We start from the raw sequence: 17,779 nt of genomic DNA, 5'->3' as shown, positions 1-17,779 counted from the left end.
TTTGGTTATGGTTAGTTTTAGCTGTTTTCCTATTCAGTCATTCACTTTCCCTTTTTTTGTTCAGTCTCCCATACAGCCACAAAAGAGTAAAAACATGCTTGAATCTCAGTGGAAAAACAAAAAAACAGTGTGAGAAGCTTGAATTGATAATGGAGGTTGTACCTCCCTGGTCTGGCACCCTGGGGACCCAACTGGTCCCAGACCAAGGAATTTGCCGGACCAGGGGAGGTCACAGCTTCAGCCCGGGGCTCTGCTCTCCTTGCAGTGGCTCAGGACTCCACTGCCGTCTGGAGCTCTACTCTCTCTGGTGGAGACTCACTGCTTCCAGGGGCTCTGCTTTCTCTGCTCTGGGCTCCACTATTGCCTGGTGGCTCTGTGCTCCTTCCGGCACCCTGCATCCACCTGGGTCTTCATGCTCCACCCAGCAGCTTTGCTTCTGCCTGGGGGATGCCATATTCCCCTTAGCAGTCCCATTGCTGCCTGCGGCTGTGCATTCCACCCAGCAGTTCCGTGCTCCTCCCGGAAGCCCTGGAGTTTTTTATTAGAAAATTTTAAAAATCTAGTCAAAAACCAACACTTGGGGGGGTTCTGTGCTCCTCTGTGCTTTCCCCAGCACCATCACCATGGCCCTGGGGACTCTGTACTCCCTCCAGCAGTTGTGCGCCACTTCCCCCTACCCCCTAGAGACTGGGGACTCTGCACTCCTCCTGGTGACTCTGCTGCCCCGGGACTTGTCTCGGCACCCTAGTTTGGCAAAGCTCCTGGCCCCAGCCCAGCAGCTTATCCTGTGAGCGTTATAAGGGAAACACCCAAGGATGCTGGACCAGGGGTATTTCTGGACCAGACCATGGATGTCCAGATTACGGAGTTTCAACCTATAATACTTGAAACAAACTCATTTATGAAGAACCTTAAAAAACAACAAATAGTCTTGCAGCACCTTAGAGATTAACAAAACATGTAGATAGCATCAAGAGCTTTCGTGGGCACAAACCACTTCTTCATCACATCTGACGAATGTGGGTCATGCATCTGACAAAGTGGGTCTTTGCCCATGAAAGCTTATGCTCCTACACTTCAGTTAGTCTATAAGGTGCCACAGGACTCCTCGCCGCTCTTCACATCTGTAACTGGGTTTTTCCAGATACAGACTAACTGGGCTACCCCTATGAATTATTTATGAAGGTGACTAGATTTCAGATTGCCAGCATATTCTCCTCTCCGCCCAATTCTCTCATCAATTATCTACCTTTGATTCTCAATTGATTTCCACCCATGCCCAAATCTAGTTTAATCTCTCGTGTTCAGATTCTTAATCTTTTGCTTCTCTTATTTCTCCAGTATTCTTCTCTGACCTAATAACTCACTTCCTCCCTTCTAATTTTTTGCCTCTCTGGTTTTCCTTTGTTCCATGCCACTCCAGTCTAATGCTACCTGGAACTTCTTAAATTGTTTGGCAAGTGTTACCTTCCATTCCATGATGCACAAATAACAGTAGGAAAAAAACAAAAACTAACCAACCAATCAACCCACACCCCCCAAAAAACAAACAAGACAAAACAAAACCCTGAAAAGAGACCACACTTGTAGACAAAATGGTTTATCTTTGAAGAGTCTGAATTCTGAAGTCATTGCCCAAATCCTCTGAGCAGAACAGACAAAATGGAAACCAGAGATGGATATATCTGCCACAAACTATAATTCCAAGAAAAAAACAACAACCAAAATCCAGGAAGTGCATTCCCCTGAAAATAATGTATTCAATTACATTTTTCCAAATGGTATATTTTAAAATTTTACAAAGGTTAATTTTAAACTTTATTATGGGACCTTTAGCCTGGGTCTACACTACACTACGGGGGAGCGGCTATTTTGAAATAGCCGCTACCCCCCGCCACCCAAGTCAAATATATAAGTGGTGTTTCCACACTATCAAGCCTATTATTTCAAAATAACAGGCCGAAAATTTGAACTCTGAACTCCTGCTTTTCATCAGGAGTAATGCTAATTCTGAAATAGTAATTTCAAAGTAGCAGCAGTGTGGATGTTCCGGTGCTGCTAATTCAAACTTACTGGCCTCCGGGAAGCTTCCTCAGCTCCCCAGAGTGCTTCCTGGGGCTCTACGTCCAAGGTAACATGTCCACATTGACGGAGCCTCTGACTACTTTGATGCTTCCCTGTAGTGAGGGCACACTAGTTCGAATTTGTCAAAATTAGGAGTTCTTAAGTCAAATTTAATAATTTTGACAGTTTTCTAGTGTGACGTGACTTTAGTGAATAAATCGTAAAATTCAAATCACTGTTTGAAATTTTTACACTTACCTCTCTTTCTACTTTCTCTGTTTCATATTTAAAGATTTGCTCCCTTAAATTATTACATTTTGTGATTAATTCTTTATTTCTCTCTTCCATCATATGAATTTGCTTTTCAGTATCAGCTCTAAGTTTACTGAATATATCGCTAAATTTGTCTTGGACATCACTCACTACTTTTTCTTTGATGATCCCCTTGTTTTGCATATCTTCCAGTTGCTGCCGGAGTAAGACATTTTCACTTTGAAGTTGTGCTAATCGTTCTTGCATAGATTCCTGTTTTACAATATATTTGCTCATTTGATCCTTCTCAATTTGTCGAGCATGATCATGTTCCTTTGCCTGACATTGTGCATGATTTAGATCTCTTTGGGCGCTTTCTAAAAGCAAAGTTTTTTCTCTAAGTGTGTGTGTTGCATGGTGAAGTTCATTTTCTAGACTGTTAGCTTTACTTTCAACTTTACTAAGCTGTTGAGACAAACTATTGTTGGTATCTCGCAGATTGGAGAGGTCATGATTGAGCTTGTCTTGCAAACGAAGCCACTCATCACGCTCTCTTTGTAGCATTCGTTCAACATCATTTTTTGATTTGTGACAGCATTCGAGTTCTTGAACAGCAGAATTTAGACGGGAACGGAATGATTCCATCTCTGTCTCCAGCCTATCTTTATTTTCTTTTGCATGCTCTATTTTGGAAGTTAGCATTGCAGATTCTGTCTTTAATACATTCAGCTGTCCATTGTACTGAAAAACTGTTTGTGTCAAAGCCTCCTCATTTAGTTTTAGCTCCTTCTTAAGATCTTCATTTTTTTCTTTCAGAACCTCATTTTCTTCTAAATATTTGGTTTCTTCCTCCTGGTGCCGAATTCTTATTTGATCAAGCTCTAGTCTTAGTATAGCAATTTCATCTTGCAGTATCTGATTTTTGTGTAACAGATCTTTTTCTCTGCCATGATTATCAGGTACCTGAGTAATTGAGAACATATAAACATAGAGGTGAGAGGGGGACAGAAAGAAAGAGAGGAATTAAATTTCAAAAAACTGAAAACAAACTTGCATATTATGTTTTCTACTAATCAAATTTGATTTACTTAAAATAGTGTTATAAATTACAGTCTAATTGGTTGAAAAGGCTCTGAATTTATTTTATCTGTCAGTGAATGAACTCAGAGGAACTATAAGATACCATGCAGCAACCAAATCAGTAAGTCACATTAAAGTTTCTTTTTTATATAAAAAATAATATAAATCCTTGAAAACATAGGACAGTGTTACAGTATTCCATAAAAAAAAAAAAAAAGTGATTTAGGCTTGTTATCCCATTTGGAGAATCAGCAACAGAATCTATACCTCCTGAATCAATGTGTACTAACTTCCTTATTTATTAGCTCCTTTTCTGACTTCTATTTGAAAATATGTCCTATGTATTTTAACTTTATGTATTATCTTGCCATTAAAGTGTGGTTTTTCCATGTATCCTTCATGTTTCTTCCCTCTTTCTTCTTTCCCATATGCTGCTTAGGTATGTAGTCTTCCAATCATTCTAAGAGTATATTGTACTCAGATAATCATCAAATACCAGACACAACTACATATGTAATCTCTTTTGCTCTGAAGAAGGATATTCATGTACTTTATTGAGAATTTTGGATAGTATGGGGTTACGGGGCAGCCCCGCCCCGCACTCAAGCCCAGGGAAACCACACAGCCGTACTAGGCATGCTCCCAGGGGAGCCAAGGTATAAAAGGCTGCAGGCCTGCTCAGAAGGGGCAGATCGCCATCGGATCCGGAGCTAGCACCCAACCTCCCGAGTTGCAGACCAGACTGCCAGAGAGGGAGTTGTCCGGACCACTGGACGTGCCGCTGCCAGGCCCAAGCCGGGCTTGACCCCAACGACGGAGCCGCCAGCCAGCCCCCTGCGACCCAGGCACCGGACCTGCCACCACAAATCCTGACGCTGACTTGGGAGGTGCCGCTACCACCACCCAACTCACACCAACAGGCAGGACCACTACAGGCCGGGGGAAAGGGGTAGGAAGTGACCCAGGGCAGGGAGCTGGAAAAGCCCCTGAGGGCTCGGCGCGTTGCGGGGAGGAACCCCCGCCGAGCCAGTGGTGGGAGCCGCCTGCCACTGATAGGGCCCTGGGTCAGGGCCTGGTGGAGAAGGAGGGCCCGGTCCCCCCTACCCCTCCTGCCCTGAACCCTAGCGAGTTGGGGCTCGGCTGAAGGACTAGGCCTCAGAGCCTGCATACAAAGGACTAGGCCGGGAGGCTGTATATCCCCTGAGACAGGGGCATCATACTTTAAGACTAGGCCAGTGGGCCATAGATCCCCTAATACAGGGGCAGCGTACTGTGAGACTAGGCCAGTTGGCCATATTTCCCCTAATACAGGGGCAGCGTACTTTAAGACTAGGCCCGAGTGGTCTAAACTATGCCCCGGACATGGGCGGCACCCCCCGAGGGGGTAGGGGAGGGGCAGCCCCCTGACATATGGTGAGGAAGCAATACAAATTAAAAGTTGGGGTAAAACTGCCAAAAAGTTTCTTATTGTGATAGCCTCAGGCATGTTAAATGTAATCATATTATTTTGAAGATGTTACTGTTTCAAAAGTGACTTTAAAAATGGTGTTGATGGATTCTACTTTTGTCTCTCAATAGTTTCTATATTAAATTTGCTCTGTTTACAAAAAACAGCTGTTTTCTCATCACTACCATTAGTAAGGAACTCAAATGGGAACTCTGTTATCTAGTATGATAGATAGTACCAGAGGCAGAAAAAAATCAAGATCAATCACCCTTAGCTTTGCACTGCTAGCAAAAGTAATAAAATAAATAATAATAAATAATAATAATAATAATAATAATAAAAGAAAACATTTCAGAATATTGGCAGAAAAATAAGCAGATGACCTAAGTTGAGAAAAGTGTTATTTTTATTTTAAAAAATTTCTAAGAGTATTTGATGGTTTCTGTGGATTCACAGCATATCAATTTACAATTCGGAAGCAAAACAAACAAAGATAGCAATGTTTAAAATATATATAACTTTCATATATTGTAAATATTCTGGCAAAGGATTTCATTTTAAGCCAACACAATAAGCAAAACATCTTTTGTTTATACTTAATATTGAACATTGTATAATTTTACTTGAACTGGACATAACATTGCTTACTTCTGAACTCTTAGCTACAGTTCTTTTAGTTTCTTCTTCTATTTCTTTCTGTCTCCAAAGATGGCTGTTCAAAATACCCTCTTGTAGAGCTCTAGCACTCTGTTCTTGAGAGAGCTGTCTCTGGGTTTCATTACGCTCTTCTTCAACCTAACACAAACATATTTTAAACATTTTAATATTGGAAAAATACACTAGATACAATAATAATTGTCCTTTTCATCATGGTTTTCTCACCCATAGAAAAAGAGTTTCTGTACATGTGCCCAAAGAACACCTCTTTGGGATACATCAGCTTCCTTAGGATGTATATATGATGGAAGTCCATCTTGCAAAGACAGAGTTTAATATTGTTTTTAACTGACATACTTTTAACAGTAATATGGAAAGAATTTCCAATTTAGATCACCCCAAGACAATAAGAAAAACTCTTTTTTGTAATAAAATTTTCCTGCAAGATGAAACTAGTCACCAGTAAACATAGCTACACATTTTCAAAAACATGTCCCCAAATTGTGGGCTTAAAGTTGCAAATATAGTTACTGCACCTGCAGCAATTACTGATTCAACTCTGGATTGTCACAGAAAATACACAAATAATTGCATTTGCAGTCTTGGAGCTTTAACTGAGATCCCGCTAAGTCAGGTTCTTAATATCACTACCCAGTTATGTTAGAACAGAATTTAGTTCAAATATTGAAAATCTGAATTTAGTTCAGATACTAAACTGCAAAATGTACAGCAACTTGATTTCAGTAGGACTTAGCTATGTGCTTAAATGTACATACTTAAATGCTGTGCACAATAGTGCTTTGCTGAAATGAGATTTATATATTTGTGCTCAATCCAAGACTTTGTCAAACTTGCAGATACAGGTGAGTGTGTCCATACTAGCCATACTTACTGGTACGCTGAAGTGTAGCATTTCTCACAACAACTACAAGGTACCATTGTATCATTTCAGATACCCTTTGGTTAGCTATCATACAGTTCCTGGCATAGCTTCCAGAAACAATTGATTCTAAGAGATTTCAAAATATTCATTATGCAACATAGGACAGTAACAGAACAACCACCCGAACCATATTAGTTCCATCCACATTTGCATTTAACTTGTAGAAGTTGAAACTGTTCAGACTAACCTCGTATTTATTTCTATTGAAAGTAAATCTAATCTAAATGGTACAGGTTGAACCCTCTGTGGTCCAGGTCTCTCTGGTCCAGCAACATCCGTGGTCTAGAAAGCCCCAGCACAAAGGTTGCCAGCGGCTGGGAGCAGAGCTGTCCAGTGGGGCAGCGGAGCCCACAAGGCACCGCAGACTATAGCCAGCCGGGCTGGGAAGCTAGCAGGGGTGCCATAGCCCATGGGGGAAAGGGAGGTCAGCAGAGCTTGCAGTGGGCTGGAAAACCAGCGGGGCCATAGGAGTCCACAGGGTGGTGGGACCACAGCCAGAGGAGCTGGGGAGACTGCAGAGACCACAGCTGGTGGAACTGCAAGAGCCCGCAGGGCTGCTGCAGCTAGGGGGATGAAAGCAATGTTGCCAGTTAGGTGGGAAGAGAAGCCCAGCAGAGAGGCTAGCACCCTGCTCCCCAGGCATTTCCTGGTCAGGAAAACTCCTTTGTCCGGGACCAGTTAGGTCCTGAGGGAGCCAGACCAGGGAGATGCAACCTGTAGTTGGTAGGTTCCAATAAAAACAATATGAATCTCATATGTTTAAGAATAGGATGCGTTCTGCTAGTGTGGTAGGAGGACCACATTGTTATTAGCATAGTAAGTTTCTCTAGAGATGACAAGTCCCAAAAATTGCAATGGGGAATAATGTTTTGAGGATAAGTTGGTATGCAGGCTGAACTTAAGAATGCTCAATGGTAAAGAAGCCTTAATGTGTTAAATACATTTCAACATTGAAGGTTATAAGTCGGTCAAGCCTAATGATCCATGAGATTACGTGCAGACAGCTGTCTTATATACATTGTGTACATATGACTGTTTAAACAGCTTAATTATCATATCTGAAATAGTCAATGAAGCTCTTATAAAATAAGAATAATAAATTCTACAGTAAAGCATTGGCTTATCAACTATCTGTCAGAAATAGAAACTGTGAATTTGTAGCTTTATATGTTTTGCTTTTTTTTTAAAAAAAATTGTTAATATTAAGCGAAGATTGGAACTGACATGCCAATTAGAAACATACAAAATTTCTGTGTGTTTTCAGAAAATAAGATAAAAAAATAAATTAAATGAATGACATTTCCAATTGAAAGTAATATTCTCAATATTCTCTGCCATGGATTTTTTAAGTTCAACTAGTTGGGACAATTTTAGATTATATCTGACACTATACCAATAAAAACAGTCCTCTCTGATGAACAAGTTATTTTGCCTGGAAAATAATTTGGTACTGAAAATGTAAGAAATCCACAACTGAACAAGTTGAGTACCTACTATTAAATAAGGGCAAATTAATTTTGCAGTGTGATACTGAATAAAGAACCATTTTCCAGGAATAGACACCCTGATACCATTTTAAAACTTTAAATAATTAGAGCCCAGCAAACATACAAAATGTGTGTCCTGCTTCCATCCATGATCTGTAAACAAAATTGCAGGTCTCTATGAATAAGAGCTAGGGTGTCAGCAAGGGATACAAAATTCTTACCATCTGTCGAACAGAATTCAGAAGGTCTCGTATTTCCTGAGGTGTTTTCCTCTTGACCCCCAGGTCTAATGTAGTTGAAGGAAAATTAATCCTTTTAAGAGAATTCTCTCTCACAGGAGGAATGGAAAATGACAGAAGAGGGGAAAGAAATCTGTTGTCCTGTCTGGGGGATACGTGTGCTTTGCACAAAGGAGTAGAGGCAGCTGAGCCTCTAAGAGGAGGACTAGAGAAAGAAGAAATGGGCTCCCGATGTGGCTGAATAACTTTCTTCATTATATTAATTTTAGATCTGGCAGATCATTTGCTACAATCCATGCAGACAAATGTCAAAAGGAAACTTCCTAGAACTCTAAATTCTGAGAATATCCATTTTCTAGCAATACAATTGCAGTCTCCACAAATATTTCTTAAGTCAACATTTTTTTCAAATTCCCAAACGAAATATTAAGCTGGCGATAACAGGATTCCAGGAAAAAAATATAAAAGAAAATACAAGACCAGGGGAACTTGACAGAGTGTCCTGGAGTGAGATTAAAAACCTTCATTAATTTCTTTATGTTTGTTCATTATTTCTACCTCTCTTTCTGACTCTGTATGAAAGAGATGAAAAATAGGCAGGTATTTCAACTATTCTTAAAACTGAATACAAACAGGGAAATCTGGCAAATTGAAAATAAAAGCAGTAACTAACAACGTTGCTCAACTTAATATTAGAAATTTGTAATCAATTTATTACAGAAAAAAATCTGGAAATACTATGAATAATAATACATCCATATCGGCATCTGTCTCTCTCTCTGTGTTCATCTGACATCATAAACCACTAGAGCTTTGTTTTCATGGTTAATTATGATGTCACTAAAAATTTTCCACACTTGCATATCTTTATAAACCAAATTTCTTATTTGTTCTCAATCATACAGTTACAAAGAAACATGACATACATTTGTCATTCCTCTAAATTCAACTAAGCTGGATGAAATAAATATTTTTGTCAAGAACCAAAACAGAACAATCATCAGATATTAATCTTCTTCACTTTAGGGCAGGAGCAGGCAATAAAGCAGTGGCAGTTCACAGGGGTTAAACCCTCGTAAGCCACTGCTACTATATTTACCTGCATATTCACAGGTACAGGTGATTGCAGCTCCCATTGGCTGGGAACAGAAATCCGCAGCCAACGGGAGCTGTGATCCCCATACCTACAGAGGCGCAGGTAAAGATGGTGATGTGGAGGCCCACGGATCTGATCTGGCCTGCAGGCTGGTATTTGCGCATCCCTGCTTTAGAGTCAATAAGAAGACTAAGGGTATGTCTACACTACAGCGCTAATTCGAACTAAGCTAATTCGAACTAGCGCGTCCACACTGATTGGACGCAGGGGCACATTTAAGGGCGGCTGAAACCGGTTCTGGCAGGGCATCAGGTCAGTAGTTGCTTTGTGTGGCTGCTGTCTGAGGCTATCTGAGGCTCGTGCTTAAAGGGACCCCCCTGGACAGCTGGTTCTCAGCTTTTCCGCTTGCTTGCCTACCTCACCGAGGGACAGCAAAGCGTTTTTCTCTGCGCCCGTCTGTGTCAGTGCTTCCCTTTGGGGACGCCGCCGCAGGTGGCAACATGGAGCCAGAGCTCGCCCTGCACTTTCTGGTGCAGTTTATGGACTTGCTGCTGCAAGCCTGCCAGCAATGGCTGGAGGCTGCCTGGTTCCACCTGGTGCACATCAGCCCCCTGCCTCTCTGCCTGGCCACACTGGGGGCCATGGTGTAGCTGCGGCGGCGCCCGGGCGCCAGCGTGCCCCGCTGCATTTGGCCTCTTGACACCAGCAGCGACTGGTGGGACCGCATCGTCCTGGAGCGCTGGGGAGACCAACACTGGACCCAGAACTTCAGGATGAAGAGGGACACCTTCCTGGAGCTCTGCGAGTGGCTAGCCCCTGCTCTGCTCAGAAGGGACACTCGCATGAGGCCCGCCATCCCCCTCCAGAAGCATGTGGCCATCGCCCTCTGGAAGCTCTCCACGCTGGACAGCTACCGATCCGTCGGGAACCAGTTCGGCGTGGGGAAATCCACCGTTGGAGCGGTGCTCATGCAGGTACGGCACTCACCGGCCACTGGGCCAGGGGTAAGGGGGGCTGCAAGGAGGGGATGGGCTGTCCCAGGGAAAACAGGGGGAACAGGGAGGGGAGGAGGCAAATGTGCCCCGCACCGGAGGGGCAGGTCTTTCCTGGCTGTACTACATGCCGCCCGGGGGGGTTGCTCCCGGGAGTGGGGCGCGGGGCACTGCCAGGGCACGAGCACTCCCAGCCACCTGGGCGCCCCACTGATTCGCGCTTTGCTGTGTCTCTCCACAGGTGGTCAAGGCCATCAACCAGGTGCTGCTCCGCAGGGTGGTCCGCCTCGCCGACCCGGACGCCGTCATCTGGGGGTTCGGCGCCCTCGGCTTCCCCAACTGCGGGGGGGCCATCGACGGGACGCACATCACCATCCGTGCCCCGGAACACCAGGCCTCCCAGTACATGAACCGCAAGGGGTACTTCTCCGTGATCCTGCAGGCCGTGTGTGACCACTGGGGACAGTTCACGGACATTAATGTGGGCTGGTCCGGCAAGGCACACGACGCCAGGGTGTACCGGAAATCCTCTGTGTGCCAGAGGCTGCACACCGGGACCTTCTTCCCCGACCGCCACATCAGGGTCGGGGACGTGGACATGCCCATCTGCCTGGTAGGGGATGCGGCCTATCCCCTACAGCCCTGGCTCATGAAGCCCTACACGGGGCACCTCAACCCCTCCTGCCAGGCCTTCAATGCGAGGCTCACCAGGGCCCGCATCATCATTGAGGGGGCCTTCGGGCGACTGAAAGACCGATTTAGGTGCTTCCTCACCCGCCTCGACCTCGCCGAGCACAACATCCCTCCCATGGTGGCAGCATGTTGTGTGCTGCACAATTTGTGTGAGAGGTAGGGAGAGGCTTTCCTGCCAGCCTGGATGGCTGAGGCTGACCGCATCGCTTGCCAGTATGCTCAGCCCTGCACCGCCGCCGTCCGGGAAGCCCAGCGGGGGGCCGTCCGGATCCGGGAAGCCCTGCGGGAGAGCTTCCAGGTGGAGGAGGAGGACTGAACTCTCCCTGCATGCCCCACTGGGGCCTTCTTCCACCCTCCCCCCCCTTCCCTTTTCCCCTCCCTAACCTCCCTTCCTAATGTCAAATAAAGACACCTGTTTTGGCAAAAAAAACCTCTCTTTATTTTACATAACTGGGGTGGGGGGAGGGAGGAGTGAAGGTGGGAGAGGGGATGGGGAAACCTGGGAGGAGGGAGCTGGAAGGGGGTGGAAGGGGAGGAAGGGAAGGGAAAGCTCAGGCTTGGTGGTCCGGCTGGCTCTCCCGTCTCACAACACTGTGGGTGCGGAGGTCTCGGGGGGGGGGAGCAGGTGTGGAGGGTGGGGCAAGAGGGATGGGGGGTGCGGAGGAAGCGAGAGAGGGAGCAGGGGCAGCAGAGGGAGCAGGGACAGCAGGGGTGGGAAGAGGAGCGAGAGCTGGGGCAGCCGCAGGAGCCGGAGCAGGAGGAGGCAGGAACTGGTCCACCAGGGTCTGGAGGTGGCCTCTGAGGGCACGGCCCTGCTCCTCCAGCGCATCCACACTCCGCTGGTGCAGCCGAAGGTCCTCCCAGACCCAGTGCTCCTGGTTGCGGAGCAGCTGCTCCATGAACCGGAGGTGCCGCCGCTGGTAGTCCTCCTGGTTTCTGGCACGCCTGCTGGCCCGGGCGCGGGTGGCTGTTGCAGGCGGGGTGGTGTGCCCTGCAATCCCAGGTGCTGCGGCTGTGGTGAAAGAAGAGCAGCGGTCAGTTCTCCCTGGGGACAAGGTGGGTGAAACCCAGCCCCCCTCTGCAAGGCCAAGGCCCCTGCATGACACCCAGCTGCTGCTCCATGGTGGGCAAGGCCCAGGCGGACAGTCCCTGGGCTCCCTCTCCCCCCCATTCCCCGTACACGTAAGGGGAGCATGATGGTACTCACAGGTGGAGGCCTCCCCGGCCTTGGACAACACAGGAGATGTTGTCTGTGGGGTTCCTCGGGGATCCTGGGTCCTCGGCAGGCTCCTGGCTCGCGGCATCCTCCGGCTCCTCCTCCTCGGTGTCCAGGACCGTTCCCTCTGCCCTGGGGTCGATGACCACCCGGGGGGCATGGATGGCGTGAGCCCCCAGGATGCGGTCCAGAGCGTGAAAGTGGGGGCAGGCCTCCGGGTCGGCCTCTGGCAGGCAGGCCCGGGAGTAGGACTGCCGCAGGTCCTTTATTTTGCAGCGGACCTGCTCCTGGGTCCGCTGGTGGCCAGGCTGTCAGCCATGCGGCCGTAGATAGCCGCGTTCCTATGGCTAGTGCAGAGATCGTGGACATTGGAGGCTTCCCCCCAAACCTCGGTGAGGTCCACGATCTCCGCACTAGACCAAGCGGGCGCCCACCTCTTGAGGCCCCGGGAAGGCTCCTGGGAGCTGCCAGGCTGGTCCCAGGAAGTGGCGGAGGGCTGGGCAGCATCAGGTGGCTGGCTCATGGCTTGCCAGGTGCAGGGTCTGCTGGCTGGGTGCTGGCAGCCTTGCAACTGGCACAAACTGTGTAGCCAGCCCGTTGCCTTTTAAGGGCTCCGGGACCGGGAGGGGGGCAGACAAGTTTCCCTGGTGTTGGCCAGAGTGGCCACCAGGGCAAGCTGGGAAGGGTTAGCCTCCCACTAGTTCGAATTAAGTGGCTACACAGCCCTTAATTCGAACTAGTTAATTCGAATTAGGCGTTAGTCCTCGTAGAATGAGGTTTACCTAGTTCGAATTAAGCGCTCCGCTAGTTTGAATTAAGTTTGAACTAGCAGAGCACTAGTGTAGCGCCTATCAAAGTTAATTCGAACTAATGTCTGTTAGTTCGAATTAACTTTGTAGTGTAGACATACCCTAAGATAGTGGTGGGAAACCTGTGGGCCCATCAGGGTTCTCTATACGTGGGCTGCGAGACATTTTATTTACTATTGGTCACACACAGGGTTGCCAGATTCCGTCTGTTTTCTGTTTTTTCACACTAGTATTACTAAATCAAGCACACATTAGGGATGTTAAATTGTGGGTAATCAGCTAATCGAGTAGTCGATGGAATTTCCATTGACTACTTAATTGATAAGGGGGAAAAACAGCATATCCGCAGAGGAGGGGACCACTTCATGGCTCTTAATACATTTGAAAAGCAGAGGGACAGTGTCTGGGACCAGGTCTGAGCCGAGAATCAGCTGATTCCTGGCAAGTTCCTGGTCCCCAGCTATGCCTCTGCCTCCTCTGTCCCCTGGAGATGGTACTGGCTCTCACCAGCGCCTACTCCGCCCCTTGATACCTCTCTCTGATAGGGGCAGCAAAGTGGGAGGAGGTGGGAGCAACCAGTAGAATCATTACACACCTATCCAATAAGCATATGCTTATTGTGTAGTTGACTAGTCGCTTACACCTCTAGCACACATAAAAGCAAGGGCACATGAAGCGAGATGCATGCTGACTGAACAGAATATTGATTGTGAGAGTTGTGCACTCCCTTGGCACCCAGTCAAAGTGCTGCTACGGTTCAACTGGCACATCCCACGAATTCTAGGTACACAAGTGCAGTTCACATAACTATCCTACCCCAGGGGACTGTCCTGGTTACAAACATTTTGCGGCCCACTGAGATGGAGGAGAGCGACTCATGTGGTTCACTCACTAGTCTAGGTTGTCCATCACTGCTCTAAGAAGTTCACAGAGCATGTCACCCCTGCATACACATATTTTTGAACATGGGTTAGTGCCACAATCTCAATAGCAACTAGAAAGAAGTGATCATTGGAGGTCTTAATAAATCTCCCCACAGATCAAGACAGTTGTTGTTAGATAAGAGAACTGAAGGTTGCTGGGTCTATAGTCTCTTTTGTGATTGTTTTCAATAAACAATATGATCTGACAAAAAAAAACATTAATATCGAGCACATCTGTAGAAATACTGTATTGTGAGAATGTACATGCTGAGTGCTGGAATCTGTAAAGACAGCTCTTGAAAGAGAATCATTACCTGCATCTTGAACTGGAGGGTACTTGTCTGGCTGACTGAAAGAGGAGACCAATTTTGGATGGATTAGGGAGAAAAGGGGGGATGTAAAACTGTTGGAAAAGGGGTCATCATCATGGTGGCTGACTCTGTATCCAGGAATAAGGGGTTTTAAAAAGTCAGCCGATCCTGGGTTCACTCTTTACACGGTGCAGGCCAGGCAGCACCCATCTTCCCTCCCTATTCAGGTGATAAACGTACCAGATTTGTGGCTGTATCTGCTGTAGATATTACACTAGCCACCCTGTTGAGGACTAGAACTGGAAGGGACCTCGAGAGGTCATCGAGTCCAGTCCCCTGCCCTCGCGGCAGGACCAAATACTGTCTAGACCATCCCTGATAGACATTTATCTAACCTCTTAAATATCTCCAGAGATGGGGATTTCACAACCTCCCTGGGCAATTTATTCCCGTGTTTGACTACCCTGACAGTTAGGAACTTTTTGCTAATGTCCAACCTAAACCACTCTTGCTGAAGTTTAAGCCCATTGCTTCTTGTTCTATCCTCAGAGGCCAAGATGAACAAGTTTTCTCCCTCCTCCTTAAGACATCCTTTTAGATACCTGAAAATGGCTATCATGTCCCCCCTCAATCTTCTCTTTTCTAAACTAAAGAAACCCAATTCTGTCAGCCTGCCTTCATAGGTCATGTTCTCTAGACCTTTAATCATTCTTGTTGCTCTTCTCTGGACCGTCTCCAATTTCTCCACATATTTCTTGAAATGCGGTATCCAGAACTGGACACAATACCCCAACTGAGGTCTAACCAGTGCAGAGTAGAGCAGAAGAATGACGTCTCCTGTCTTTCTCACAACACACCCATTAATGCATCCCAGAATCATGTTTGCTTTTTTTGCAACAGCATCACACTGCTGACTCATATGCAGCTTGTGGTCCACTATAACCCCTAGATTAATACAGCAAGGAACCAATCCTCCTCCCTGTTCATCATTATGCTTCACCTTACCCCTTCCTAAGAATGCGATGGTTGATAGGGACCTGGGAATGGAATTGCTGGAAGGATAAGGGTGGAAAAAAGGGGAGGAGCACTAATAAAAGCACCTCCCCAGTTAATTATATGAGAAATAAGGGGGTGTTGCCTGCACTGTACATATTATCTACTAGGTAGTCCCAGATATTTAATAATAAAATTGTGGCCTGATTAAAACTAAATCGTTCACTATAGCTGGGCAACTGTAGTTTCAAGCACATAGACCATTATACTTCCACTGTAAATGTCTGACTTCATATTGTAAAATTCATTCCTTAAAACACATTGGAACACCATATCTGAATTGAAACAAACTAGAAGACACATAATATAAAACTGTATTCAGTTCTGTTCTTTAAGATGTAATAAACAATAACCTGTTTCAAGTGATTTCTCAATGTTCTCAACTCCATTTCTAGACTCCTCAGAGCTAGTTCAAGCTGCTGTTTTTCCTCCATCTCTTTAGAGTACTTATCTTCTTTCTTTCTAAGCAGTTCTCGGTTTTTTTCATACAGCATTTCTGTACTCATTCTCTTTTCTTCTTCTTGTTTCAAAGTAAACCTGGTATTCAACACAATATTATTTTAAAACAAAACCCTTAAACATCCTTGCAACCATCATGCATTTCATTTGTTGATATTTCAGCCACTTAAAAATTGGTAAAATGAAATATTCCACATTCTTCAGCTTGAAGAACAAACAGAATAAGCACATTTTTAAAAACACCCACCACCTTCAATTCTTATTTTGTGACTCTGAAACTGACCTCTAACACAAATTGTACCCTCCTTCAAAGCTGTCAGTTGTACAAAAGTTTTGATGAAGATACATAATACGCAAACTCACCAGTACGTTAAACTCTGTAACAAACTAAACCAGCACGATTTTTGGTTATAAAATTATAAAAGATAAAGTTGTAAACCATATTTCTTTACATAATGAACACAAAGTCGTATTTAATACTAAGGATTATCTTATGCGATAAGAGTAAAATCCTATAATTTATTCAAAACCATGGAGATGGGAAAGGAAGGGATTCTCCCTGCTCCTTTCCAGAAATGTACTACTCAAAAAAGTTAAGTCATTCTACTAATAATATGGAACAAAGCATATTAAAACAGATCAGTTAACTTAGATAAAAAACATATGGACAAATTATGCAACTAGTATAAACTGATAGAGCTATAACAGTTTAACATAGTTGAAGATACGGCTCACTGAATCTAAATAAGGTAAAACTTGAAAATACTTGAAAAATATATTTACTCTGAACCTGTAATAGTCACTAGGAATTCTAAATAGTAGGTACAGCTAATACTACCAGTCAAGTAATTAAGACAAAATTTTAAACACGACTTTTCTATAAATCAATCGTCTCCACACTTTGTAATAAAAGCAAATAGAATGTTTTCTCCTCTACGAAGTCCAACTTCCCCCCAATAATGGAATGTACTTAATAAAAATTAAGTCAATAATCTAAAATAAGTTTAGAAAAGTCTTGCTAGTTAATGTGAGAAAGTGACAAGCATTTTTTTAAACACATGTAACTAAACATTAAGATACAACATTGATTTAATTTTTGGGTTAAAAGAGATTGAAGGCCTTCAGGAGAGTTCAGCAGTCTTATTTATTTTTTAATCCGATTGCCAATAAATGTAGAGAAAGTGAAAAATGAAAAACACAATGCAGGATATTGTTCCTTGTTCCCATAAATGAATAATAAAACGTTTGAATATTGGGTGACATTTAAGATATTTTAATTTATACCACTCACTAATCATATGAACAGGAAAAATCTGATTTTATATGAGGAAATGGTTGCTTTAAATTTGTGCTAAATATTTTCCAAGTATTTGTAACTACTAAAATACAAGTAATTCATATTTCAGAGTTTACCTCTGAAAAATCTACAAATAGTAAGGAAGAAAAGATATCCTTTGATTTAAAACAAAAACCAAACCACTGACATGTAACATTTAAGTCTGAACTATAAAGATTAAGTGTTAATGCCATATTTATAGTGGTAGAAATGTAGCCGTGTTAGTCTGGTGCAGCTGAAACAAAAAACAGGACTGTGTAGCACTTTAAAGATTAACAAGATGGTTTAATAGGTGATGAGCTTTCGTGGGCCAGACCCACTTCCTCAGATCAAATAGTGGAAGAAAATTGTCACAACCATATATACCAAAGGATACAATTTAAAAAAATGAACACATATGAAAAGGACAAATCAAATTTCAGAACAGAAGGGGGATGGAGGGGGGGAAGGGAGGGAGGTAGATGTCTGAGAGCTAATGATATTAGAGGTGATAACTGGGGAAGCTATCTTTGTAATGGGTAAGATAATTAGCGTCTTTATTCAAATTTGCATGTAAAGTGTCGAATTTAAGCATGAATGACAGTTCAGAGGATTCTCTTTGAAGTGCAGTCTTAAAAGGTCTTTGAAGCAGGATGCAGGTAATCAAGTCGTTGAGACAATGTCCTTTCTGGTTGAAGTGGCAAGAAACTGCAAATTTGAATAAAGACGTTAATTATCTTACC

General features: G+C 44.4%; 1 protein-coding gene across 16 annotated transcripts in view; it reads right to left on the bottom strand.

Moving 5' to 3' along the window:
• Positions 1-17,779, bottom strand: part of ANKRD7 (ankyrin repeat domain 7) — a 177,643-nt gene that overhangs the window by 61,191 nt on the left and 98,673 nt on the right. For all 16 annotated transcript variants that reach the window (XR_012903781.1, XR_012903785.1, XR_012903776.1 and 13 more), the window contains 3 exons: positions 15,616-15,799; positions 5,492-5,638; positions 2,323-3,279 (listed from right to left, as the gene is read on the bottom strand). Coding sequence is in view for 12 of the 16 variants with exons in the window: in XM_075929155.1 (XP_075785270.1) it covers positions 2,323-3,279; positions 5,492-5,638; positions 15,616-15,799 (1,288 nt within the window). In the remaining 4 variants the exon portion in view is untranslated. The remainder of the gene's footprint in view (positions 1-2,322; positions 3,280-5,491; positions 5,639-15,615; positions 15,800-17,779) is intronic.

The sequence above is a fragment of the Pelodiscus sinensis genome, chromosome 1 (genome assembly GCF_049634645.1).
Source record: "Pelodiscus sinensis isolate JC-2024 chromosome 1, ASM4963464v1, whole genome shotgun sequence".
NCBI lineage: Eukaryota > Metazoa > Chordata > Testudines > Trionychidae > Pelodiscus > Pelodiscus sinensis.
The sequence above is the reverse complement of the archived record's forward strand: the minus strand, read 5'-3'. Positions and strand labels throughout refer to the sequence as shown.